Source organism: Vombatus ursinus, unplaced genomic scaffold (assembly GCF_900497805.2).
Source record: "Vombatus ursinus unplaced genomic scaffold, bare-nosed wombat genome assembly UNPS02014782.1, whole genome shotgun sequence".
Lineage (NCBI taxonomy): Eukaryota > Metazoa > Chordata > Mammalia > Diprotodontia > Vombatidae > Vombatus > Vombatus ursinus.
Genome location: NW_020954560.1, coordinates 2,653,043 through 2,679,519, shown reverse-complemented (window position 1 = coordinate 2,679,519; position 26,477 = coordinate 2,653,043). Strand labels below are relative to the sequence as shown.

At 38.4% G+C, this 26,477-nt stretch overlaps 1 protein-coding gene across 3 annotated transcripts in view; it reads right to left on the bottom strand.

Annotated features, from left to right (window-relative positions):
• Positions 1 to 26,477, bottom strand: part of SPAG17 (sperm associated antigen 17) — a 262,433-nt gene that overhangs the window by 102,061 nt on the left and 133,895 nt on the right. For all 3 annotated transcript variants that reach the window (XM_027866714.1, XM_027866712.1, XM_027866713.1), the window contains 6 exons: positions 19,045 to 19,103; positions 16,424 to 16,537; positions 9,627 to 9,781; positions 8,434 to 8,600; positions 6,132 to 6,217; positions 3,442 to 3,684 (listed from right to left, as the gene is read on the bottom strand). In XM_027866714.1, the coding sequence (XP_027722515.1) occupies positions 3,442 to 3,684; positions 6,132 to 6,217; positions 8,434 to 8,600; positions 9,627 to 9,781; positions 16,424 to 16,537; positions 19,045 to 19,103 (824 nt within the window). The remainder of the gene's footprint in view (positions 1 to 3,441; positions 3,685 to 6,131; positions 6,218 to 8,433; positions 8,601 to 9,626; positions 9,782 to 16,423; positions 16,538 to 19,044; positions 19,104 to 26,477) is intronic.

Below are 26,477 nucleotides of genomic sequence, written 5' to 3'. Positions count from 1 at the left end.
GATTGTGAAGGGCCTTAAATATTGGGCTAAGTATTTTTGACTGTATGGGGCAGGCACTGTGGAGCCATTAAAAGCTTGTGAGTGAGAGGTGACATGATGAAAGCAGGGGTAGGATAGGGGAATTGAGTGGAGAAGGGTTCTAGAACTGGAAAAAACCAAGTGGTTCTGGAGTAGAGAAAGAATAGCTCAAAGAAGACAGTTTTACAAATAGTAAGAAAGGAACAGTTAGAGAAATAAAGGTTTTTAATGGTGTAGAAGCTAAAAACAAGAAGAAATATATATATTTTTAGAAGTCCACTGGTGAGAGGATTCTGGGAAGATGGTAGAGTATGTCAGAAAATTTCAAGCCCTCAAGATTTTCCTCCACAAAAGAGATAAAATAGCGCCTTTAGGCAAACATTGAGCTGTGAAAACAAATAAGAGTAGGGGCAGAAGAAGGGTCCTCCTGGAATGATTGGAGAAAATCTGAAGAAAAATCCCGGACAAGATTTCTTCCCCGTGAAGAGTAAACACCTCTAGGCTCGGGTCGGCTTCAACAAGTGGCAAGCCCCGGGGTTAGCTGGTTTGGGAGGCTACCTTGGCCCCAGCCACAGGAACTTCTACCCCCAGGACAGTGAGGGGAGTTGGGTGTCTGACCTGAAGAAAATGGAGGGATTCCTTTTCTGACAAGGAATGCCAGACCCAGCTGTGCTGTGGAGAGCAGCCTGGGTGAGAAGGAACCAGCATACACCCGGTGAGCGCAGAAGCAGTGGAGTGGGGACACCTCTGCTGTAGGCACTTACAGGAGGCTGGAGGTCTTGGTTTGAGTTCAAGGTCAGAAGGGTGAATTCAAGAGGAGTAGAGGCACCATCCCCCATACCCCAGGACTAGAGGTGACGATAAAGACTAAATTACTACCAATAAAAAAATGCCCAGGCAAAGGAGAAAGAATCTAATCGTAGAGAGCTATTATGGGAATAGAGAAGATCGGGGTTTGTCTTCAGAGGAGGATACTGAAGCAAAGAAATCATCTTGTACCTCAAGAAGTAATGTCCAGTGGTCACCTGCCCCAAAAGAACTCACTGAAGAACTTAAAAAAGACTTTAAAAATCAAATGAGAGAGACTGAAACTACGTTCTCTGACTCAAACCATCCCCTGGTCCACTACAGCATGTTGCCTCCCTCACCTTTGATAAACTGCGCAGCACCCAGGCACAAAACTCACTCTTCTCAGCATCGGTATCAACCTCAGTGAGATTCTACATCAGCAAACCAATGACCACCGCAATTTCAGAAAAAGATTTTAGGTGATTCAAAAGTCAAGGAGAAACATACATGGTAGACATATAAATAGGCTCTGGCATTTTATTAATAATAATTTCTGCATGAAGAAAGGCATAAATGATATCAAAGACTGAAAAGGAAACGGGTCTCTTGTCATGGGGCTAGAGCTAGGCATACCAAGTGGACACACCAAATGTTTCTCTGGTGCCTGTGAAATATTGACAGACTTATGATGTGCCTCTAGCTCGTTGAAGAAATGTTTTTGTGGAAGGTTTATGGAAGGTGAGGAAGTTGATTTATTGAAGACCCCCTACTCTATTTCAATCAGTATCAATCAATTTAATATGATTATAAGTTCTGTATACTTGCCCCAAAGCTGTGAGCTGCAGATGGTAAGGTCACTTGTGGAATCATGGGAAACTGACTGGAGGACTTCCACCCCTGTTTTTCCTTGTTGTAGTGACCAAGCCTAGTGTGGCAGAGGTGACTCAACCACATGAAAAGTCCCCCCAAATTATTTTTGTACCTCCTGACCATTCTTTCTTGTCCAACGTGAGCAGGTGCCCGTTTTATGACCACCTTATGACCACCTAGTCAGTGGAGATATTCCTTATTTTGCCCAACTCATGACCCTGCTGACATATTATTTTGTGTATTTTAGCCTGTGTGTCATATGTCAACTGGTGAAATTATTCTGCGTCTGTCATAGCTGTTCTTGAATGTTTACATATCTAACCTTATAAAAATAGGGCCCTGGAAAGAGAAGGCATCTCAGATCATGAGGAGGATCTGCGGTTCACTTCATTAGAGGGGACCATAGACTCTTTAATAAAGTGCCTTTGGCTCAGAGCTCTGCCTCAGTTTCTATTATTGTAGGTTGCATAATTTTTATCCCCACAGAGGACGTGAAGGACAGGCATGGATAGGTTGTTATCTGTATTTCTGGAGGGAGCAACCACATCTATGAGGCCAGTAATAAAGTAAGGCAATAAACATCAAGTGCCCACTATGTTTGAGGCACTGTGTACTCAGCACTGGGGAGACAAAAAGGCAAAGGAGCTCACAGTCTAATGGGGGAAAGAACAAGCAAACAAGTATGTATAAACAAGCTATGTACAAGATAAACAGGAAATAATAGAGGGAAGGCACTAGAATTAAGAGGACTTGGGAAAGGCTTCCAAGCAGATAGAATTTCAGTTGGGACCTGAAAGAAGATGGGGAAGCTAGGAGGCAGAGATGAGAAGGGGTAACATTCTAGTTATGGGGGAACAGCCAGAGAAAATGCCTGGAGTCAAGAGATGGAGTGTCTTGTTCATGGAAATGATGGTAGTGTCACTGGCTCAAAGGATATGTGTGTAGGGGGATGGGAGGTATAAAAAAAGTGAAAACATGGAGGGTCAGATAACAAAGGGCTTTGAACACCAAACAAAGGATTTTTTATTTGATCCTGGAGGTAACTCAGGAGTCATTGGAGTTTATTGAACATAGGGGTGACATGGTTGGATCTGATATTTTTTTTCAGCCAGAGACTCTTAAGAAATCTGAACTATTGGCTATTGTGAGCTATTGGCTAGATTATAAGAATCTGAGTGGATCTGATATTTATTGAGTAGGAAGAGGGACCACAGACTTGCAAAAATACTAAAGTATGGAAAATCTTGGGTGGTCTGCAATCTGCTGTCAGAAGGAGTTGTCCTATGGAGATCAGAGATCCAGGGAATAATTAAAGTACAATTATGATTCCAGGACAAAGAAGAGAAATAAACAGGTTTGAGAGAAAAAAAGAAAGAAAATAGAGATCACTCAAGAAGCCAGACCAAAAGACACATTGATGAGAACAGGCCAGAGCAGAGCTAGTCAAACCAAGAAAACTCTTTAAGGCATTTCTCTTAAACTTGTCAAAGCTGGTCATTTCTTTTTTTTTTTCTAAAAATACTGTATACCAATATGCATCTCTACTGCCTTTTTAGTTACTCTCCAGAAAACCAAGAGTGTTACTATCATGAGGCTTTACTATCAAAGGATATAGGAATGGGTAAATGGGGCACCAGGAAGGGCTGCTGCTTTAAGAAAGAGCCCCGGACTTTTATGAGGTAGTATTTGCTATCTGACTCTAGGGATTTTTTTCTCTTCTTGGGTGGACCATGGGGGCTGGGTAGGTATTAAAACTGGCCTTACCGGGTAGACTTTTTCAACAGACTCTGGTGGGGAAAGTTCTTCCTGCTGCTGCGAGGACTTTGACGGCTCGTCTTTATTTTTCTCTTTGGAGCTGTGTTTCCTCTTGGGAGACTTGCTATCTTCTTTTTCTAGCTTCTCTCCTTTCTTTTTCTTTTTGGCAGAATCTTTTTGTTTTTTTTCTAATTTCTTTTCCTCTTTTATGCGCTCTTCTTCTGCTATACGATCCTGTTCTACCTTCCAAGCCTGTTCAGTAATCACAACAGCAAATTATTTGAACATTAGAAGTGAAGTCATAGATCAAATGCTAGGCTGGTTAAACTGAAGTCAATTTTGGAGAACACAGAGTTTTTCTGGATAAATGGGACTCAGAAAATGAAGGTTTGATTTTAGAAAATAGATTGGATTCTGGTTAAATTTGATCTACTAGATTTTTTAAAAAAAATTGGTTCTTTTCATAGTTCAGCAAAAAAGTGTCTATCTGAATTTGCTTCTAGATTTTAGCAGTTTAGAGTTGCTTGTTTGATCAGCTAACACTGGATCAGTTCCATTTAAGCACTTGCTTGTAAGTTTTAGTACTGTATTGGTCTTTGTTATGCTTCTGTTAACATTATGTTTTTTTCTATCTTTTTTCCCTCTCCTTTTTCTTCTATGGCAGTGACTTCCAGCTTCTGAGGAGCTTCAATAATTGATCACTGTTGCTTTTATTTCCAAATGAGCAAAGGTTTGGGAAAGTTAAAGTGAACTACATGAATTTTATTTTAGAATTTGTTTTTAGGCTTTCACAACATTTTTGAGTCAACCCAATGTTTGGGTCTTTGTTGCCTAAGATAGTGTTTGTTCCCCCTACTCCATTTGAGTGATGAATACTGTAAATGGATTTGGAAGAACTAAAATATTCTAAGGGTGGCTAACTGGCACAGTGGACAGAGTTCCAGGTCTGGAGTCAGGAGGACCTGAGTTCAAATGTGGTCTCAGACACTTACTAGCTGTTTGACCATGGGCAAGTCATTTAACCTTGTTTGTCTCAGTTTCCTGGTCTGTAAAATGAACTGGACATGGATATGGCAAATCACTCCAGTATCTGCCAAGAAAACCCCAAATGGGGTCGTGAAGAGTCAGACATGACCGACGTAAACAACAGAATATGCTAAGGCCAGGAGTTCTTAACCTGGGGTCCATGAATTTGTTTAAAATTGTTTTTTGATAACTATTTTAACACAATGTTTTTTTTTATTCCTGTGTATCTTATCCTGTGTAATGGAGTAGGGGGAACAAACACTATCCGCATTAAAACAAAGAAACAAACCAATATTATTCCAAAAATAAATCTATAGGCTTTACCAGATTGCCAAAGGGGGTCCATGATACAAGAAAGGTTAAGGACCCATTAATCTAGGCTATTTCTGTGCCGAGTGAGCTACAGCGTTCACTACCACTAGTGTGACATCCTGCCTGCCATGGCCAAGAGCAGCTATTGGCAAGTTTCCTTCTCTGTAAAATGAATGGGTTGAACCAGTTGATTTGTAGATCCTTCCCTCTCAGTTTTTAAACTCTATGGCTCTAAGTGAGGGAATGTAGAGACTTTTGTCATAGGTGCTTTGGGCCTCCTAAGGTTTATTGGTAGGACAGGGCTTCAGTGTAGTTTGATTATTGGATGTATTTACCCATGTCACTTAAAGGATGCCCACCTTCAGAGTTGACTGGGCTTGCTCTGTGGTTTATCATATCATGGGTTGACAGTCCTGGGTTTTGATGGCATTTATAGATTGAATGACAAAAACCTATAGTCTGATGATACAGTGTCAAGAAGACATGAGTGTGTCACCAACACACGTGGATGTATTCATAAAATGGGGGTGTAGAAGACAGGTTGAGGTTATGTTCCCTAGACAGAGACTGTCCATTGATTCAACCAAGTGACATGTTTGCAAGTGCACCACACCAATAGGAGACAGTATAGTCTAGTGAATAGAGATTAGGGTATGGTAGTCAGAGGAATTGGGTTCAAACTTGCCTCTGATACATGCCACCTGTGTGACCTTGGGTGAGATATTTCTCTTTTTTCTCCCATTTTTTCTTGCTCTTTATTTTTTCTTCTCAAGCTACAAATAAATGGTAATGTGGTGGTGAGGAAGGCTGAGAAAGGGCCTCGCACCATTCTTGCAACACCCGGGACTCCCTTCCAGACCTTAGCCAGCAATCTTCATACTGTTGGAAAGCAAGTTGTGGATCTCCAAGGTTTAGGCAGTGGCTAAATTGAATGAGATCATCACTAGCTATTGACAGTCTCTATAGGACTCAGTACCTATCTTAGGTACCACTACTAATAACTTTTACTCCATCTGGATGAACACCTTAGAGATATAATCACTGAATCAAATTATAAATGAATATCTTATCTCAACCTTGTCACTCACGAAGAATGCTATATCCTTTTCTTCAATTAAGGGAGAATAATTTTAAGTAGGAAAAAAATCTACTAAATTTTCTAACTCTCTTTCCAACATACTCTGACTCTATTTCCCGTACACAGCTATCAATTAGAAGCATTTGCCTTGCTTGTAAATAATAAATTTTCCAAGGTCTTAGCCAAAAGATTGGATCTGACTCTATCACAGTCACCTAACCATTAACTCATTTAGAGCTAGAACTTCTTATTACTGTATGTTATTTTCCCTTTCTTGGATTACCTTGAGGGAGTTTTCTAGGACAAAAATGAGCTTGTCTTTCTCCTCGTCTGAATCCTCTGTGATGGTTCTGCTGCTGCCTCTGGCGTCTACAAATGCGGAGAATCAAACTCTTAGGTAAATAGCCTGTTTTCAAGTACGAAAGAAAATACTCAAGAGCCAAGGGTGTTTGAGCTGGAAAGAAGGGAATAAATTCATGAGAGAGATGCTGTGGAGGAAAAATCAATAAGACCTGGCAATTAACAAGAGCAAAAGAAGATGCAAAGATTGACACTGATCGATGCTGATGCCTCCAGTAGACATAGGGAAGTTGGAAGGTAGAAGAGTTTGGGGAAAATGAGAACGAGTTATATTTTGTGCCCATTGAGTTTGAGATGTTCCAGGTAGAGAAGTCAAGCAATTGGTTGGCAATGCAAGACTAGCTCTAAGGAGAAAGATGGGGCTAAATATTCAGATTTGGGAGTCATCTCTATAGAGATAATAATTGAACCCATGAAATAGATGAAATGACAAATGAAATAGATGAAATAGAGGTTATAATTGAACCTATGAATAGATGAAATGAAAGGTAGTATGATGAATGAAAAGTTGAGACATAGTTTCTGGGAAATTTATCATTTTACTAATTATTGCCAGTGGATAATTAATGAAAGATGGTCATTTGGCTATCTCTCATAAACCAAAGACCCCTCATGGAACCCACTCAATACTTATATACCCTTGGAAGAGTGGGTGTTCCTGAGGGTTGAAATCAACTCTGATTGGTTAACAAATAATGAGAGAATGAATACCATAATGAGAGGTGGACTTATTCTAATGAGGGCCTGGGGATGTGACTCTGAACACTTAGTCTTGGACGAAGAGATGTATCTCTTCCCAAACTACCCCAGTCTATGGCAATTTAGACAAAAGGGGAATCTACTTCAATTCAGACCTGTTTGACTAAAACACAATTCACCTAAACCAGAATTTCTTTATCAGATCTGAGTTTTCCTAGTTTGGTGGGATCTGAACAAGATTGAGGAGAATGTTAAATCCAGTTAAATCATTATTAGCCCTATTCTTCAGGGGATGATTTTTGAATGAGGAAATAGAATGGGAAAAAAAAAACCTTAGTACTAATTCAATATTTGGGTATTAACATAAGAGAGAAATAATTATTTCTTTCAATAGAAAGTAGAGATATCATGGAAGTAGAATTGAGAGGATTTGACAATTGATAATGAGGGGGACTGAAGGCAAGACAGAAATCCAAGACAATGCCAAAGTTTTAAGTATGAGTGACTGAATGAATGGTGGTACCCTTATCAGAAAGAAGAAAGTCAGGAGGAGGAGGTGGTTTGGAGGGAAAGGACTAAATTCAGCAATGACCACAAAATCACTAAATTTTAAAACTGGAAGGGTACACACAGGTGATCTAGACCAACTTGAGACGTGAATATCTACCAAGTGGTCATCCAGACCCAGACTACATTGGAATATCACTGATAGGGAACTCACTACCCCCTGAGGCAATCCATTTTACTTCAGGGAAGCTTTTCTTTATGTTGATCTGACATCTGTCTTCATGTAACTTCTACCCATAGGTCCTACTTGTGTACTCTAGAACCAACCAAATTCAATCTCATCTTTCTTCCACATTATAATCCTTTAATATTTGAATGCAGTATTTCCTGCCCCCTCCAATTTTTCATGTATGCTCTGTCTGTCTGTCTATCTCTGTCTAGTAATTATTATGTCTTGGGCACTGGTCTAAGTTTTGTGGTTACAAAGACTCCTTGCCTTTAAGGAGTTTGTAGGGGAGGGGGATGGGGAAAGGATGCAATATTTATACCAAAGAATTAGAATATACAAAGTAATTTGAGAAGGATAAGGAAGACGAGGAGTAGAAAGGGGAGGAAGAGAGCACCTACCACTTGGGAAATCAGGGAAGTCCTCAGGTAGGAGACAGAACTAAGACTGAAGCCTGGATGAAGCTAAGAATGCTAAGAGTTGGAATTGAGGTGTGGCACACATTCCAGTTATGGTGGACAGCCTATGCAAAGGTGGGGGGTGGAAAACCACGTGAGGGGAGGAGCAAGCAGACTTGCTTGGCTGGATTGTAGAGGTCATGAAGGGGAATAATGTGAAATAAATCTTGGAAAGCTGGCGGGAATAAGATTATGCAGAGATTTAAATGCCAAAGAGAGGAGTTTCATTATACCATGCCTGGAAACCATATCAAACGGAACATTCACTCAGGACAAAAAGTCGGAGACAAATGCCTGAGAATTTGGGTTTGGTTAAAATGGAAATAAATACCTACTTTTAGATTTTTTTGGAGAAGAAGCAGCAGATTTTGTAGGAGTTGTGGCTTCTTCTATTTTTGCCATAGCAAGAGCTATTTCCTCAGCCATTTTCTTTTCCTGATATTTTACTTCTTCCTGTAGGACCCATTCCTGAATAGAGGCAGCTACACGTTCCAAATAGTTCCTGGGGAGAAGAATCCAAGAAAGGAGTTATCAATAAAAATCATTTTGTTAAATATCTGTACACAAATGTACCAAGGAGAGACAACAAGCAAATTGAACTAGAGATCCTGAGTCAAGTTTGACCTCCTAGGTATCACCTCCTAGGTGTGAAAGGCTTTAAATGTCAAAAAGTAGAACATTTAATAACATTGTTGAGGAGGCAAATGTGCTTCTTTTTTCATCTAATATTTCTCCAATATCTTTTCATCTACATGTCATAGGGATATGGAAAGTCACAAGATCACAGATCAAGAATGGGAAGGAAGCACAGAGGCCAGAGTGACTCTGTCCAAGGTCACACGAGTCTTTAGACTATCTAGCAGCAGAAGTAGTTTATGAAACCAGATTCTTTGACTCTAGTGCCAGTGCTCCATCCCCTGAGGACAGGTCTTCCATAAACATGCTAAAAATATCTCCCAATTTTGCAAGTAGGGCTAACTAAAGCTCAAAGTGCTGCCCTTCATCACATGGCAGAGTGAGCACAGGGAAACTTGGGAACAAAAGGTCATTGAATCCTAGAGGTTAAAATCAGGCCAGTACTAGACTGATGTTTTTGTCTTTCACTCAAGTTGTATTTTCTTGAATTCTATTTAATACATGTTTTTCAAAAAAAAGGTAAATAATCTAAAATGGAAATGCATGATTTTATATTGAATTCTCTATGTTCTGCTGTATACATGGAAACATTCTTTTTTTTCATTTTGTATTTGTTTAAAATAAATAAAAAAATTAAAAATAAACATCAAAATATAGAATTTGCTTTCTAGCTTCATCACAACATTCCCCAAGTCTTCAATCTGTTTGGGTCCAAGCAAGTAAATTTAATTTAACATTAGTTACAAGAATGGTGAGTTAGTCAGGCAGTCAACAAATACTAATTGCTTATTCCATTCTAGGCACTGTGCTGAATCCTAGAGAAGTGTTTCCTTGGAGTTCAAATGCTTATTTCAGGTTAAGGAACAAACAAAACAACCAAACAAACAATCACCTGAATCCAACATTAGAATGGAGGGCAACTTCCCATTTTTCAGTACTCAGTTGTTGTATATTCATAGGATTGTGAAAAACTAAAAGCAAAGAGTTGTCTTGGGTATGATAATAGGAATCGATGCATCTAAACTCCTGGGATGCCTCTTGAAGAACCTGCAAATAACAATAGATGAGTAGCTATTTTTTTTTAAAATCCTTATGGAGGGAATATTTAAGAGTAGTAGCAATGAGAATAGACATGTAGATTATCTTTGGCCAAGGGCAGAAGAGGGGTATCAGAAGAGGCAGCTGTTCAGAGAAGTTAGTGGAACAGACATAGGAAGGAGGAAGTCTCCAAGGAGATATCTTGGCACAGAGCAGAGAATAAAGGCAGTCATATTTTTAATAGTCACTAGCAGGGCTCATATGCTTATTGATTCTCTGCACCTGAGTAAGTTAGAAAAGAGCAAGGGGGTCAGGGAGAGGATAATCAGTAAATTATGTATATTTGCTCATAAGTCTGAGGTTGTAGAAGGACAGGTGGGTGGGATGGGAGCACAGGACAAGCCGCCCGACAAGCAGATGGTAGAGAGGTAGATTGCCTTGAGGATGAGTGGTAGAGTTGTCTTTTCAGGGCCAAAAAAGAAGCTAAGATTTTTTGCTGGTAAGAGAAGACAATCTGACAGTCTGAAAGAACACTGGATTTCAAGTCAGAGGACCTTACTCTGCTGCTGACTTCCTTATGTGACTACAGGCAAATCACTGAATTTGGTTCTCAGACTCCTCCTGTGTAAAATGAGAGATAGGGACTAGATGGTTTAAGTGCCAATAAGTAGATTTCAAAGTGGCTGGATGACAGAAGATCCAGAGAACAGTTATTAATAGACAGGTACAATTTGGAGGGAAATCTGTGAAGCACCCAAGGATCTGTCCTTGGTGCTCTGCTGTTCAGAATTTTTATCAGTGAGTTGGATGGAGGCATAATTCTCATTTTTATCAAATCTGGATATGTTATAAAACACAAGGAGTAGCTAAGACATTGGATGGTAAAGTCACAATCCAAACAGATCTTAATAGACTAGAACAAACAGTGAATTCCAGTAAGATGTGGCTTAATAGGGATAAAAACAAAGGGTAAAAGATGTCATCAGAGAAACACATGACCAGAAAAAAAAAATGGACTGATCATATTGTGAGAAGAGGGGATAACCAACAGACAGTTTATGTACTCCATTATTATGTGTAACATGGGAGGAGAATATGAGAAAATTCTCCAATTTGAGGGTATGTGCCACCAGTTGAGTGATTTTTTTTTTGTGGGAGGATATGGACAAGAGTCATAGATTGGGAATTGATGAGATCACACACACACTGGAGTGTTGGAATAGAAATTCAAAAATCTACATTTGGATTCAGAAATCAACCGCTCAAAGATCAGAAGTAGAATTTGTTAGGCAAAGTATATATCTATATATGTATGCATGTATATATAAGTACATGTGTATCTACATGTCCATATATAAATATATCTGCACTTAATTGTAGCCTTCTGGGGGAGGGGGGAAGGGGGGGAAAGAACAAAGTAAAAAGTGCACAGGAGAAAACAAAAGAAACCTAACAAGGAAGCAAAGAAAAGATGGACAGCTCTCAACATAACACATAATACTTATTATATAGGATTTCATGAAATAAAAATTTATTGCTGCATATTTTGAATCCTCTCTTACATTCTGCTGTGCACATGACAAGCTTCCCCCTCCCTTTTCTTATTATGTATTTGTTTCAATATTTAAATTTATAATATATTTCTTTTTCTTTTCTTATTGTATATTTAAGTTTCAGTAATAAAAAAAGAAAAAAAAAGAAATCAATTGCTCAAGTATTACATAAAGCAGTTCATGTGAAAATTATTTAGGGAGATTTTTGGTCACCTTGAGGCTTGATTTGAATCAATAGTGTGACATGCCTAACAGGCAAATGAGATTTTAGGCTACATTAAGAGCAGCACTGTGTTCAGAGTGAGCTATGTATTAATCCTATTATTTGCTTCCCTGGTCAGAATACTGTCCTGAGCATTATATTCTGGGAAAGTCATTGACAAGCTAGACCAGATCTAGATAAGGTTACTGGGGTGATAATAGGGTGATTAGCAGAATTAGTTGAAAAAAGAAAACCCACCACAACAACAAATAGGATTTTTTTGCCTAAAGAAGAGAAGGAAGGAAACAGGCATTCATCAGGTACTTACTATGTGCCAGACATTGTGCTAAGTGCTTTAAAACTGTTATATCACTTGATCCATACAACAATTCTTGAAGATTGGTGCTATTATCATTCTCATATTACAAATGAAGAAACTGAGAGGATAAGTGACTTGCCCAGGGTCACATAGCCAGTAAAAGTGTCTGAGGCTGGATTTGAACTCAGGTCTTCATGCCTTCAAACCTGGTACCCTATCCACTGTGCAACCTAACTGCCTCTAGGTAACTGGGGAAAGACTTAGCAGGAATGATAGCTTTATACTGTAGTGTAGAAAAGGTAGTAGATTTATTCTTGGCCTTTGAGAAAACAACAAGTTTTTTGGAAGCTGAAGAAATCTACTGGATGTCAGTAAAAGGTCCTAAACAATGAGAGCTGTCCTTCAGGAGAATGGGCAACCCTGGGAGTCCTCCAATGGAGGGCTTTAAGAAGACGAGGGAAGAGCATTAGTTGAGGACATGGCAGAGGAGTTTCCTGTTCCTGTACAGGTTGGATTAGATGCATTCTGAAGTTGTTTTTTTAAATCTCTGATTCTGCGATTCTCTGTCTAGATCCCTTTGGCCCTTTCAGTTCTAAATTCTATGATCCTTTGCCCCTCCTGTGAAAAAGGAGGGTGCCATTCCAGTGACCTTGAAGATGTGTGTTGTTTGTGTTTTGTCTTGGAGACAACAAACATATTACTCACATGTTAAATGTAAGAGAAGCAGAGTTCTTAGAGAGCTGAATCAGGAAGACCTAGGTCCAGCTTCCACATCTGACACAGAAGGGCTGTGTGACGTTGGACAGGGACTTAAGCTCTCATTGCCTCGACTGATTTAGCATGATTTCTCTCGTGAGAAATCCTTTATTTTACAAATAAGGAAACCAATGACTCAGCGACATTAAGTGATCTGCCTAAGGTCACATAGGTAAGTGTCAGAGGTAGAACTTTCTCCTAGAGCTTCGGAGTTCAGAGTCAATACCCATTCCCTTACATTATAACAGTTAGCTAGATAATGCACTGGATGGGGGTTGGACCTGGAATCATGAGAATGGCAGTTCAAATCTTGCCTCAGTCATTCTTAACAGTTGTGTGACACTGGGCAAGTAACTTAATGTCTGTGCCTCAGTTTCCTCAGCTGCAAAATGGGGATAATAATAACACCCAGCTCCCAGGGTTGTTCTGAGGATAAAATGAGATTATATTTGCAAAGCGTTTTGTGAACTTTAAAGTGCTATATAGAAGCTAGCTATCATTACTGTTATTATTATTTTTGTTGTTGTTATACCTCTCTAAGAGTATGGGTTGCAGAGCAGGTACAGTAGAGGGAGTTACTTCTGAAGTGTTCCCTAAAGTAACAATGTCACAGGTCTGGCTCAACATACATGCACAATACATATAAACACACATAACATACGTGTTTGTGCATGCTTGTGTGCACACATATAATATAAATAATTATACCATATACATATCAATATATGTATATTATATGTATATATATAATGTATATTATATAATTATATATGGTACAATATACACATATACTATATATGCATATAGATAACTTTGGGCAGGTCATTTAACAAAGCTATCATATATTGTGTATAATATTTCTCTGTTCATGTTAACCAGCCTGCCTACTAATCACAGAGAAGATGAAAAGCTCCTTGATAAAATGGAAATATGATCCAAGGACAAAGTCAAGATGGATAAAACTCTGAGGAGGCTGAATGGCATCTAAACCAGTCCCTGACCATGAAGATGGAAAGTAGAAGAATGAGACAAAGAGAGGAAAGGGAAGAAGAATTGTTCTCTTCAAGTTTCCACCAGAGAGTATGGAGCTGTAACTTCTAAGAAAAAATTCGCCTCTCTCAATTCATGGAACAATCAGCTGGATTCACAGGTGTTATCAGCCAGGTAGAAATCCAATCTGGGCACTGCAAAGTAAGAACTCCATTGTGGTAGTCAATAATTCTTTACTGCAGAGTGCGAAAGTAGATGGACGTCCACCCAATTTGGCCAATTGGATCGTTGTGCTGTCTCCCTCTCTGGCACTTAGCCAGGATGTGTGATGGAAATCCTCCTGCAACTTGTCAAAACTGATGACCACTACCTATTCCTGGTGATTTATGTGGGGATGACTGATATAGCCAGAAAAAAAATCTGGAAACAATCTCTAGAGATTACAAAGTGCTGGACAGGAAACTGAATTACTTGGAGGCACAGGTGGTGTTTTCATCACTACTTCCAATTGAAGGTGGGGACTTTAGAAGAAAATGGAGGATATTGGAAGTGAACAGCTGGCTAAGAAGATGGTGTCAGAGAGCAGGATTTGGCTTTCTGAACTTAACATTCAGACTGCATCTAATGATAAGTAGGAAGAAAGTATTTCCCTGGGGATTTGCAGATCTGATAAAAGAGGGTTTTAGAGTTAAAATTGAGGAGGAAGGAGAAAAATTTCTAAATAAACATGCCACAGAGTATAACAAGTATGATATAGAAAGAATAGCAGTGGAGGAACACAGTAATTTGCAGGAGAAAATATCTGAGAAGGGAAGTAGAAGTCACACTTGTATCCTTAGATGTCTATGAACCAACGAGAAAAGTATTGGTCAAGAAATAAGGTGACTTTGATAACTTCATCCAGTGAGGTAAATGTGAGTTTATAGATGTTGCTGAGACATGATAGATGGGATACAACACTGGAATAAGACAACAGGAGGGCATACCTTGTTTTAAAGGAAAAGATCGTGTAGAAAGGGTAATCTATTGCTGTTGGTTAATGCTGTGATCCTGTATGGAAATAAATAAACTCGATTCCCTACTCAGGCATGATGGAGAACACGATATAAAAGATAGAGTGATATAAAAGTAAGAGTGGGCTATAGACCACCCAGCCAGAAGAAAGAAATGAAGGTTAAAAAGCATTATATAGTTCTACTGAACTTTAAGCTCCATTAGGGCAGAGACTACCGCTTAGATAAACTTTGTAATATCCCCAGCACAGTGCTATGCAAACACAATAATATCAATGATAAACTTAATAAACAGCTGTTGCTGTTATTGTGATGGGGTGTTCAACTCCCTGGACATCCACTGTAGTTCCCATTATGCTAAAGCGGATGAGTCCATAGTTTGATTTGCTGACAATTTTACTTCTGTGATGAATGGAACTTTTCCTTCACATCTTACATCAATAAAACATTTGGGGTATTTTGAATCTTTAGCATATCCATTCTGCTGATATTTATTTATTATTGCTAAAATAAATTTAAAGCCACCTGGAAGTATTCTTTGTTTTACATTATTTGGCACCATTATTTTTTGTTTTTATTTGTATGGAAGGTAATTAGTAAATTATATCAGAAAGCATATTTTTTAAAATATGGTGAGAATTGGGGTTAAACTGGACTAGTTGATGTAAGTATATATGGATCAAGCAGGGTCAGAACCCATACTATCTTTATCCCCTGAAAACTTGTGTAGCAATCATGCCTATTTTCTCTCTTCTTAAAAAGAATCACACGGCATCAGAGCTAAAAGAGACCTTAGAGATCTATCTCTTGGATAGATTGGATTGGATCTAGAGATGCAATCACTTCATTTTACCAATGAGAAAACTAAAGCACCCAAAGGGAAAGTGACTTTTCTAAGGTTAGGCAGACAACTAGTTAGTGATGTCTCCAGGATTTAATAAACAAAGGCTGGCAACCCAGATTCTTGATTCTAATTCTTGGTCCCATCCTCTTTCCATGATAACCAAAGCTACAAGGAGGGGACAACTAGGACTTTCCCTGAAAGTGCCAAAATTTAGAGAGGAGGCACTTTTAGTTCAGAAGCAGCAACAACTGACCTGATAGTAGTAGCTTGTCAAGAATAATCAGTTAAAATAAGAATAATTAGTTAAGTAAAAATAAAGTGAAGTAATAGTTTAAATGAAGAATAATTAGTTAAAATTAGTTAAATCAAGAATAATTAAAGTTAAATAATAATTAAAGTTAAGTCAAGAACAATTAGTGAAAATCAGAAGTTACCAGATGAGTGTTTCCTTCCCTCACTGGTCACATCTTAGGTGAGCTCCTACCCAATCTGAGCCCGTCCTATTTCCTAAACCCTCCCCACCCATGGCCTTCAATGTCCAAGAGCCTCTGCCTGTGTGGAAGAAGCCCCTTTGGCTTCCTCCACCTAAAAGGAGGGCCATTAGTCCTGAGCACATTTTGTACCAATTGATACGGGTACAAAAACTGCTAGTAGTAAGCTCACTTGTCCTCTACACAAAACTGCCCCAAGTCTCAAAACAACAACACCTCTTTGGAAAATATGTTTCATACATTTTGGAACAACGAAAAACAAACAAACTGGATTTCCCTGTAAATGTGTAATCAGGACAGAAATGCATTTTGCAGCAGAACTAGTTATAAATGCCTATGGATGCTTTGGCCACTGTTGATCTGAACTGGATTTGTACTGGTGACCTAGAAATGAACCACTCTGTATCACACTATCCATCCTCTGAGTCTTCCTCCCACCAGACCTATCTGACTGTGTCTTGGAGAATCACAGCTTATAAATACCTGCAGGAGGACTTGTGGTTTAAAATGCTCAATAAAACTCCATTCTGTCAAAGAGCGTTGCTGAGTCTTTTTTATGTCTTCCAAATCTGCTTCTATGATGATCTTCTTTGGTTTCTTAAAAAATTACCGGAACAAAACCAGAATTTCAGCATTAAATTGCTTTAGACTCAATGGAATAGTCTGGGGTTTGACTGACCCGCTAAACTATCATGTGCACTCGGCCTAATTGTGTAGATCTGCATATGTATAAATCCATATGGCAACATTTTAGGAGGAATATTGCCAGAGAGACTGAGCCTTTGACTTTTTTTATGGGCAACATAATCTAAATATTTTTATTGTTAGGTTATACTCTTCAGAGTCCTGTAAGCAATTATAGGCAGGTTTTCTGAACTCGCTTCGAGCCAGCTTTAGTTCGACATGGCTGTATGGCAGGCAGGTGTTTGTGAAGATGCCAAGCCACACTGTCTAGAGGGGGACATGGGCCTTCCACTAGCAAAAATTAACCCTTCATATTATGACAGAAACTGTGATGAATATTTCTGAACAATCCAGAATGGCGATGCCTAGGAATTTTGTTGTTTTGTGGTCATTTCAGTTGTGTCCGACTCTTCATGACCCTATTTGGGGTTTTCTTGGCAAAGATATTGGAGTAGTTTGCCATTTCCTTCTCTAGTTTGAAAGACAAAACATGGTTGTTTGGCATCAGTCTTCTCCTATTTAGGCTTTCCCCCAGCCCTTGAATGTGTTTTACACTATGGGCTACAGGTTTCTCAGTTCATTTCACTTGCTGCCTTTACAGATGATAGAGTGATTTCTCACCTTTTGGGGGGGCATTTTTAAAATTAACATTTTGTTGATGCCTTTTGATGCCTATATAAAATTACTTCTAGATACCCAGCTATCAGCCAGTGAAATAAAGCAGTTAAATTCACCTAAAATCAACGAAAATCAACTAACAAAGTATATATGTCATTTCTCAATGGAAAGGAGGGTGGCATATTTCTACATTTCTTTTCACAGAATGAAAAAAAACCCCTTAAATGACATAGAAAAACAGTTAAATAAAACAAACCAACAAAGTATATGTGTCTGCCAGTATTCCAAACTAAAGGGGAGGTGGCATATTTCCACATCTTCTTCAAGATCAATTATTAGTCATAAAATGACGGTTTGACTCCATTTTAATGCTTTTACTTTTGTTTACACCATTGTCATCATGTATACTTTTTTTTCCTTCTGATTCTGCTTATTTCATTCTACATTTGTCATTAGTCCAGAGCTTCTCTCAGTTTCTCATTTCCTTTATTTCTTCTGTTACAATAATATTATATATTATTCACATTCAGGAACATTTTTTTTTTTTGGCAAGGCAGTTGGGGTTAAGTGACTTGCCCAGGGTCACACAGCCAATAAGTGTCAAATGTCTAGTCTGAGACCAGATTTGAACTCAGGTCCTCCTGACTCCAGGGCCAGTGCTCTATCCACTGCACCACCTCACTACCCCAGGAGCACTTTTGTTAATTGAGAATTGATCGCCTGAGTCCCCATACTTATGAGGTCATGCTTTGTTTTGGTCTTGATCTGAGAGGATTTCAGTGGTATAAGGAACTCCTAGTGAGGGAACTCCCTTTGCCGCTGTAGACCAGCAACTCTTCTGCAACTTATAAAGTTGTCTGGGATATCGAGAAGTCAAGTGATTTGCTCATATGTGGCAAAGAAGGAACTTAAGTCTAGGCATTCCTGACTCCAAGGCTAAGCACAACATCACAAAGTAGTGTAGAAAAGCAAAAGTCCCCATCACATATATCCACTAATGAAATGATTATTCTAAAATTTGTCCCCACTCAAATATTTCCGCCCTTTCTACTCTAGGTCTAGCTTTACCTATCCCGTCACCATTTTTGTTGGTTGGCCTCTCACTGACTGCCAGTAGATGCTTCACAAGAGAATGATTTGAATGTCATAAAATTAAAACAGGGTCTTGAGAAAATTGATTAATTCTCTCTCTCTTTTTTTGCAACAAAGACTCTATTGTCATGTTTCAATATTTTACTTTATAGTTTTGCTAAGGACTATGCAAATATGGTCTCATCTGATCCTCACAACAACCCTTGGAGATAGGTGCTATTATTTTCTCCATTTGATAGAAGAGAAAATGGAGATAGACAGAGGTTAAGGGGCTTGCCCAGTATCATATGGCCAGTAAGTTTCTGAGACTGAATTTGAACTCAGGTCTTCCTGACTCCAAGTCCAGTTCTCTATCAACTGCACCACTTAGCTGCCAAAAATCAAACATAAAGTGAAGGGTGGCTTATCATGCTATCATACAATTTCATGGGAAAAATTAAGCAACCCTCCCTTCCAATTTGACATGATTCATTCTTTATTCATTCTAAGAATTAGTCATTATAACTTAAATATTGTTAAAAAATAAGATAAAATAAACTTATTTTCATACTTTTTAGTTCCATTTACCAAGATAAGGGTTAATCAAATCTCATCCTGCCCCCTCCAACATTTACTATGAAATGCTAATCCCCATTTTAAGTAGATTCACTTTAAGTGAATCCTTGAGTACTTCTCATCCCATATTTTTTTCAACCAAAACAATTTCTTACCTTTTCAAGAAGATCATCCTTATCCTGTTCTCCTTTGATCTCTTCATCGAAGGGATGAGCTGTAAATCAAAGACATCAATATCCAAGTTGTGGGCAGGGTCAGCTCTGTGCTGGTCCTGGTTCACACGGTGCCTTTCTATCACTTATAATTACATTAATGTCTCTATGATAAAAGGACAGTTTACAAAACATATAATGTTTTATTTCTATATGAATGTGCTCGATGTTCTTGTGCTGGGATTTCCAGTTGTCTCCAGTTTTTTCTTCTACTGATAGCACCAGAAAGGGCCTCACAATGCATTCTCATTTATGAATCAACTGGATTAGCCTGAGGTCTACTCTTGTCAGTGGATGCAGAGCCTTGGTAAATTAACCAGCTAAACCTTACTTCCCTACAGAGATACACACAGATAAATTTATCTCCTGAAAAGAATTCAGCTCTCCTGGAATATGAAAGACAAGACCCAGTTCCCCTGGAGCAGTTTTTGAGGCATCAGCTCAGATAGGAAACCCACATATGCATATACACACCCACACCTGCATACCTACCCCCCTCACACACACATGCATGCACACACCAGAGCAGGAAGGAGAGTGGAAAGACATTAAATGTCGGATTGTATACCTGTGGCCACATAGCCACATTCACTTGGGAAGTGGGTCCCTTGCATTGTGGCTGAAGGCTGAGGTATGGTCAGTGGCTACCAACATCTGTGACTACTCCCATGTACAACACAAGTCTTTTCTGTAGTTGAGTGGAAATCAGTAGTGAATGCAACATCTCTGAATTTTGATCAGCTTGATTTAGTAATTTAAAATTAATCTAATCCTCATATTACTAAGCCCTTTGGAAATAATACAACCCCCATATTAAATTACTGCATCACTTAAGATTTCTGATTTCATATGATAGTTTATTGTTTCAAAAATCTACCTTTATGAAAAGACCCGTTTGTACAAAAATCTTGATAGTAACTCTTTTTGTGGTAGCTAAGAATTGGAAATCGAGAGGATGCCCATTAATCAGGGAATGGCTAAACAAGCTGTGCTATATAATTGTAATGGAATATTATTGTGTTATAAGAAATGACAAGCAGGATAATTTCAGGAAAACTTGGAAAGACTTACATGAACTGATGCATAGTGAAGTGAACAAAACCAGGAGAATGTTGTATACAGTACTAGCAATATTGTTCAATGAAGAACTGTGGATAACTGAGCTATTCTCAGAAATACAATGATCCAAGACAATCCCAAAGGACTAATGATGAGGGATGCTATTTGCCTCCAGAGAAAGAACTGATATTATTTGAATACACTCCAAAATATGTTATTTTCACTTTCTTTCATTTTTTTCTTTTATTTGAGTCTTCTTGTACAAAATGAGTAATATGGAAATTTTACATAATTGCACATGTATAACCTGTATCTGATTGTTTACCATCTCAGGCAGAAGGGAAGGGAGGGAGGGACGAGGGAGGGATAGAATTTAAATAAATAAGTTTATTTAATAAACATGTTTAAATAAATAAACATGTTTAAAATGTTTAAAAATTAAGTGTTTAAATAAACATTAATAAAATGTTTATTTAATATAAAATGTTTAAATTGTTTAATTTAAATGTTTAAAATAAAAATATTTAAGTAAATATGTGTAAATAAATAAATGTTTAATAAGTAAAATGTTTAAAAATTAAAAAAGAAAGAAAATCTCCCCTTACAGATGAGCTACAAACTGTTGTCTAGTTGCATGTCCTCCATTATGTATTTAGAAAGTTTACATTTTGAATTTAATTGTAAGACTTTACTTTTATTCTCATTACATTTTATCTTATATGCTTATCATGCTATCGTACAATTTTATGGGAAAAACTAAGCAATCCTCCCTTCCAATTTGACATGATTCATTCTTTATTCATTCTAAGAATTAGTCATTATAACTTAAATATTGTTTAAAAAATAAGATAAACTTATTTTCATAATTTTTAGTTCCATTTACCAAGATGTGGCCCAATGCTTTATCCTGTCAAGATCTTTTGGGATCCTGACTCTGTCACACAACATGTTATCTAGCCCTTCCAAATTTGGGTCATATGTAAATTTGATAAATGTGCCATATAACTCTTTATCCAAATTATTGATTGAAATTTTAACCAGTACAGGGCCAAGCACAGATCCCTGAGGGCACATCACTCCTCTTCCCATGTTGACATCAACTTATTTGGTCATTCAAAATGTTCCTTATCTACCTAATTGTATTACTACCTGTCTCCATTTTTATCTACAAGGGTAACATGAAAGACTTTGTCAAATCCTTTGCCAAAATCTAGGTAAACCACATCTGTACTAATCCCCGATTTAATGTCCACTCTACTTGTCAAGAAAGGAAATGAATCTGGCATGACCTACTGTTGACAAATCCATGTCAGCTTTTTGTCAGGGAGATAGTACAGTATAGGGAGGAAGGAAAGAAACAAGTTTTTATTAGAAGCCTTTATGAGCCAGACACTATGCTACGTGCTTTACAAATATCTCATTTAATCCTCACAACAACCCTGGGAGGAAGGTGCTATTGTTATCCCCATTTTACACTTGAGGAAACCTAGGCAAAAGAATGTTAAGTGACTTGCCCAAGGTCACACAGCGAGTATGACTGTCAGAGGTCAGATTTGAACTCAGATCATCCTGCTTCCAGGCAGAACTGTGCCACTTATCTAGTGTAGTGGATAGAAAGCTGGCCTCGGAGCCAGGAAGATGAGGGTTCAAGTTCCACGTGTGACATGACCCTGGTCAGTTTTTCAAGACCGTAAATTGAAGTAAAGGTGCCTCCCTACATTGACAGAGGGAATTTCTTCCTCTATAGGAGTTTCCTTTGTCAATGAAAGTACAGGTCTACTTCCTGTCCTCGCCATTTGTTTTTTCTGTTTCCTATATGAGATGGTCACTACTATTCATTTGATACTTCCTTCTAGAATTTTGCTAGAAATGAAGTCAAGCTCACCAGCCTGCAGTTCAGAAACTCTATTCTCTTCCCTCAAAGACTGTGCATTTACAAGAGAGCTGAGAGGTATAAGTTATGTGAGCTATGGTCACGAAACAAAGCAAAGTTTACTGGTCCAGATGAACAAATTTGTGACTGTGGTGCCATGTTATCACCCACCAGTTAAGACAACAAGCAGATATTTCACGTTAAACTTGGATAGGAGGTACCCTTCTTTTTCAGAGCCATGGTGCAGGCATATAGATAGGCAGCCAAGAGCCTAAAGAGGGAATTAATGGGTGTAATGTGCAATGATTAAATGTTCCCTTTGTTATCATAGAGGACCACACTTAGGCTTTCTAAGGGAGTTGATGGTTACAACTGTCATTTAAGTGCCAACTTTTTTCTTCTCTGGAGGCCATAACAACCCTGCACTTTTATTAACTAAACTCTAACTTTTTTTTCTTTTGAACTGGTGAGGTTCCATTTTAACTCGGGTCAATGCTATAAAACAAAATTCAGTTTGCTGTATATATAAATCCATCCACCCAAGAAAAAACTCAATCCAACTACAATTTTAAATAGACCTCAACGTCCCATGAGCGCTTGGAGCAATTGACATGAAATCTGTGGAATAAAAATTCATCTGTTCTGTGGTTTGCCAGATTTCTGGGAGATTTGATACTCCCCTCTTGAGTCTCAGAATCCAAAGGAAAGACAAAAATCCTCTCTCTTTCACAAAATATGTTCTGAAAATTGTGTGCTAGTCATTTTGTCAGAAGAAAGTGTACCCCAAAATCATTATTCAATGGGACAATGAGAAAGCTTTCCTTTCTCTCTGATTTCTTTCAGAGGCATAAGTTATTAACAGTGTGAATTGGTAGTTTTCACACTTCAAGAAATGAATTCATTCTCATCCCTCTGGAAGAAAAACGAGCTTTCCTAATCTATTTTACCTTGGAGATAACAAAAGAGGAAGAAGTCTGTCACGTCATGGGCAGAATGCTGGACTTGGAGTCAGGAGATCTGGGTTCACATCCCACCTAAGACATTTAATGGCTACCTGAACATGGACAAATCACTTAGTCTCTAGTTCTTATCCATAAAATGGGGATGAGAATAATATAGATGCTACCTACCTCAGAGCATTGTTGTAATGAAGGCACTTTGCAAAGACACCAGTGCAAAAGAGTGATCATGTATAGTACTATATATCTATACTTTATATAGTAGCATGTATACTATATATACTGGGTGCCCCAAAAGTCTTAGTGAAGTTTTAAACTGAATAGTAAAATATACATAGTGTGTGCATATATGTATACACATACATACACACATAGAGCATGCATATATACATATGTGCACATAACTATACATTATGTGTGTATGTGTACACGCAAATAAATATAAATATATATAATACAGATACAATGTTTCTGTGCCCCAAAATTTCATCAATTGATGACCAGCTTGGGTGGGAAGGCAGCTTTGTACAGTTGAAATAATGCTGGATTTGGAGTCAGAGGACTTCGGAAAAACGTGACTCTGCTATTTACCACTTGTGCGATCTTGAGCAAATTACTTAGCTTCTCTGGGTATCAGTTTCCTCAGCAGTAAAATGAGGAGATTGTACAACACATGCTGTAACCTTTCTTTCAGCTACAAATCTGTTGTAATATGCTTTTATTTTAAAAAAAACTTTTAAAGCAGAAAAAGTTATCAGAAGGGGACACAAAATAATTTTTCTTAAAAAATATTTTCTTAAAAAAACTTTTATTTTTCTTTGGATATAATTAATTCTAATCCTAGAGATTTATTTTTTCATTTTGCTTTTCTTCTATTTATTGATATTGTTAATTAGTTCACAATAAAATTATTTTAAAAGAATTTCTGCCATTGTAGTCAATGGAATTTAGGAATGGTAAAAATCCAGAATGGGCAGTTAAAGAAAGCAAATGTTTTATTCACTGAACAGTTACAGCAAAACCCGAAGGATGAGCTGTCTCTCTAATCTACTGTGTCTTCAAAATATCCTAATTGCATTGAGCTATCTCTAAGCCATGGACTCAGGAGATTAATGAGCAACACTTCAGCACCAACAACTAAAGTGACCCTCTGTGGGACCACTGTCAATCAGTGACACCCAGTCACATAGTTAGGCCACCAGGTGGCAACAGTTGTCTGGGGAAGGGGATTTAGCAATTGCCAAGAAAACTTCCACTGTTTTTAAACTTTCTAGATGGCAGCAGGACATGGCTCGATCCTTCGATGTGCTTTTTCTTTCCTGATCATAAGTGAATGAATACAGATGCTTAAGCGGCCATGCCTAGGCTTAGAGACCTCCTTGTGAGTTTGAGAGATTTAGTCATTGTGTGCCCTTTGGTGGCAAGAAGAGGAGTCCCTGGTAACTACCGCTTGTGGAGAAGATGATCGCCAAGAAAAGGATGCATCCTGGTCTTGGCCTGGATGGCCAGAAAACATTCTATTGTGAGAGGGACAGTGTAGAATTGAGTTGGAACACAGAAAGCCCACTCAGCAATCTTGAAAAATGTCTTATGTTTATATGAGGTTTAAATATCAACCTCCCAGGAGAGAATAAAAGAAGTTATGAGTTTCAATTAAGCTTGTTTCTGTCAAGTGCATATTTATGAGTGTTCTGAAAGATCATTGGCTCTGTAGCCTGAGGATCTGGGTTTAGATTCAATCTTTGAAGAAAATTATTTGTGTGACCCTAGCTAAGTCAATTAAACTCACTTGATCTCAGTTTTCTCATCTGTAAAATGAGAGTTGGGCTACATGGCCTCCAATATCCTTTTCAGCTCTAAATCTATGAACGAATGAGCGAGAATTTATATAGTGCTTACTACGTTTACTGGAGGCAAAGAGAAAGCACAGTGGATAAAGTCCTGGGCCTGGAGACAAGACGTGAGTTCAAATCTGACCTAAGACATTTCTCAGCTATGTGACTCTGGACAAGTCACTTAACTTCTGTCTGCCTCAGTTTCCTCAACTGTGAAATGGAGATCTAAAAGCCCCTATCTCCTAGGGTTGTAAAGCACTTAGCCCAGGGCCTGGAACTTAGAATGAGCTTAATAAAATGTTTGTGACCTTCCTTCCTGCTATGTTCCAACCACTGTGCCTAAGCACTGGGAATACAAACAGAAAAACCGAGATGAGCTCTTAAGGAGCTCACGCTAATTATGGAAGACAACATGTTAAAAAAAATCAGTTGCAAGGCAGACGGAAAGGCCTTGGAGTCCTAAAGTATATCATCTGGGCAGCTAAGGAAGCCCAAGGGTCCTCAGATTATGTAAGTAGGTGAGATAACAGTATTAAGGGCTTGAAGGGCGTAAAGGAAAGGTAGTTGGCAAATGCAGAGGTGCATTGAGATGCAGTGGCAGGAGAGATGGTAAGGTCAAATGGTCCCATCTCATCCGAGTTATAGGTATGGTCAAGGAGCAAGGTTGGAAGTGATTTGTCCTAGAGACACCTGATTAATGTCCTACCTTGATATACTTTTTTTTTTTTTTACTAAATCCTCTGCTTCTTTTTTTGGGGAAACTGCATATGAGCAGAAAGCTTAAGCTTTAACCAAATATCCCCAGGGCACAAGGGACAGGTTATACTGAGCTAAAGAGTGTGAGAAAGGTGAGGCTAACTCCCAACATTAGAGGCCACACTCTCCCTAGGACTAAACCCAATGGAACCATATATGTAGGGCCATAGTAGAAGGGTGATTTGGCAGGGGAGGGGTGGTGGAGAAGAGAGACAGAGAGAAAGATTGCCTTACCCCATCACCTACAAACATACCTAGGTTTCTTTTAACTTTAATAAACCTTTACTTGACTCTGCCATTGTCCCAAATTTTTTGTTAGTTTTTTTTTTTTATTTTTACTACATCTCTTCTCCCTTTCATGGACAGTTTCTTAGGAAAACAAAACAAAATCATTTTCTCTCATTGCCTAACTTGCTTATCTTTCCCTCATTCCTCAGCCCTTGGCAATCTGGCTTCTAACTCCTCCACAGAGTTGAGCCTACTCTCTCTAAGACAATGATTTGTCATTTGTTATATCCAATGACCTTTTTCTTAGTCTCCATTTTTTTGACCTCTCTAAAATTTTTGACACTATTGACTATCCCTTCCTCTTAGACACTCTCTCCTTTCCTTGGCTCCTGGATCACTAGTCTTTTTTTTTTTTTTTTTTGGATTTATTCTTACCTGTTTTATTACTTCTCATCCTGTTTTGCTAGATCATCTTGTTCTGGATATCTATTAAGTGTGGATTTAAAGTTTTGTCCTGGGTCCTTCTTTTCTTCTGTCTTGGCTCTCTCCCTTGCTGATTTCATCAGCTTCAGCTCCAATGGGTTGAATGATCATCTCTATGCATGTAATACTTAGATCTCTCTCTCTCTCTCTCTCTCTCTCTCTCTCTCTCTCTCTCTCTCTCTC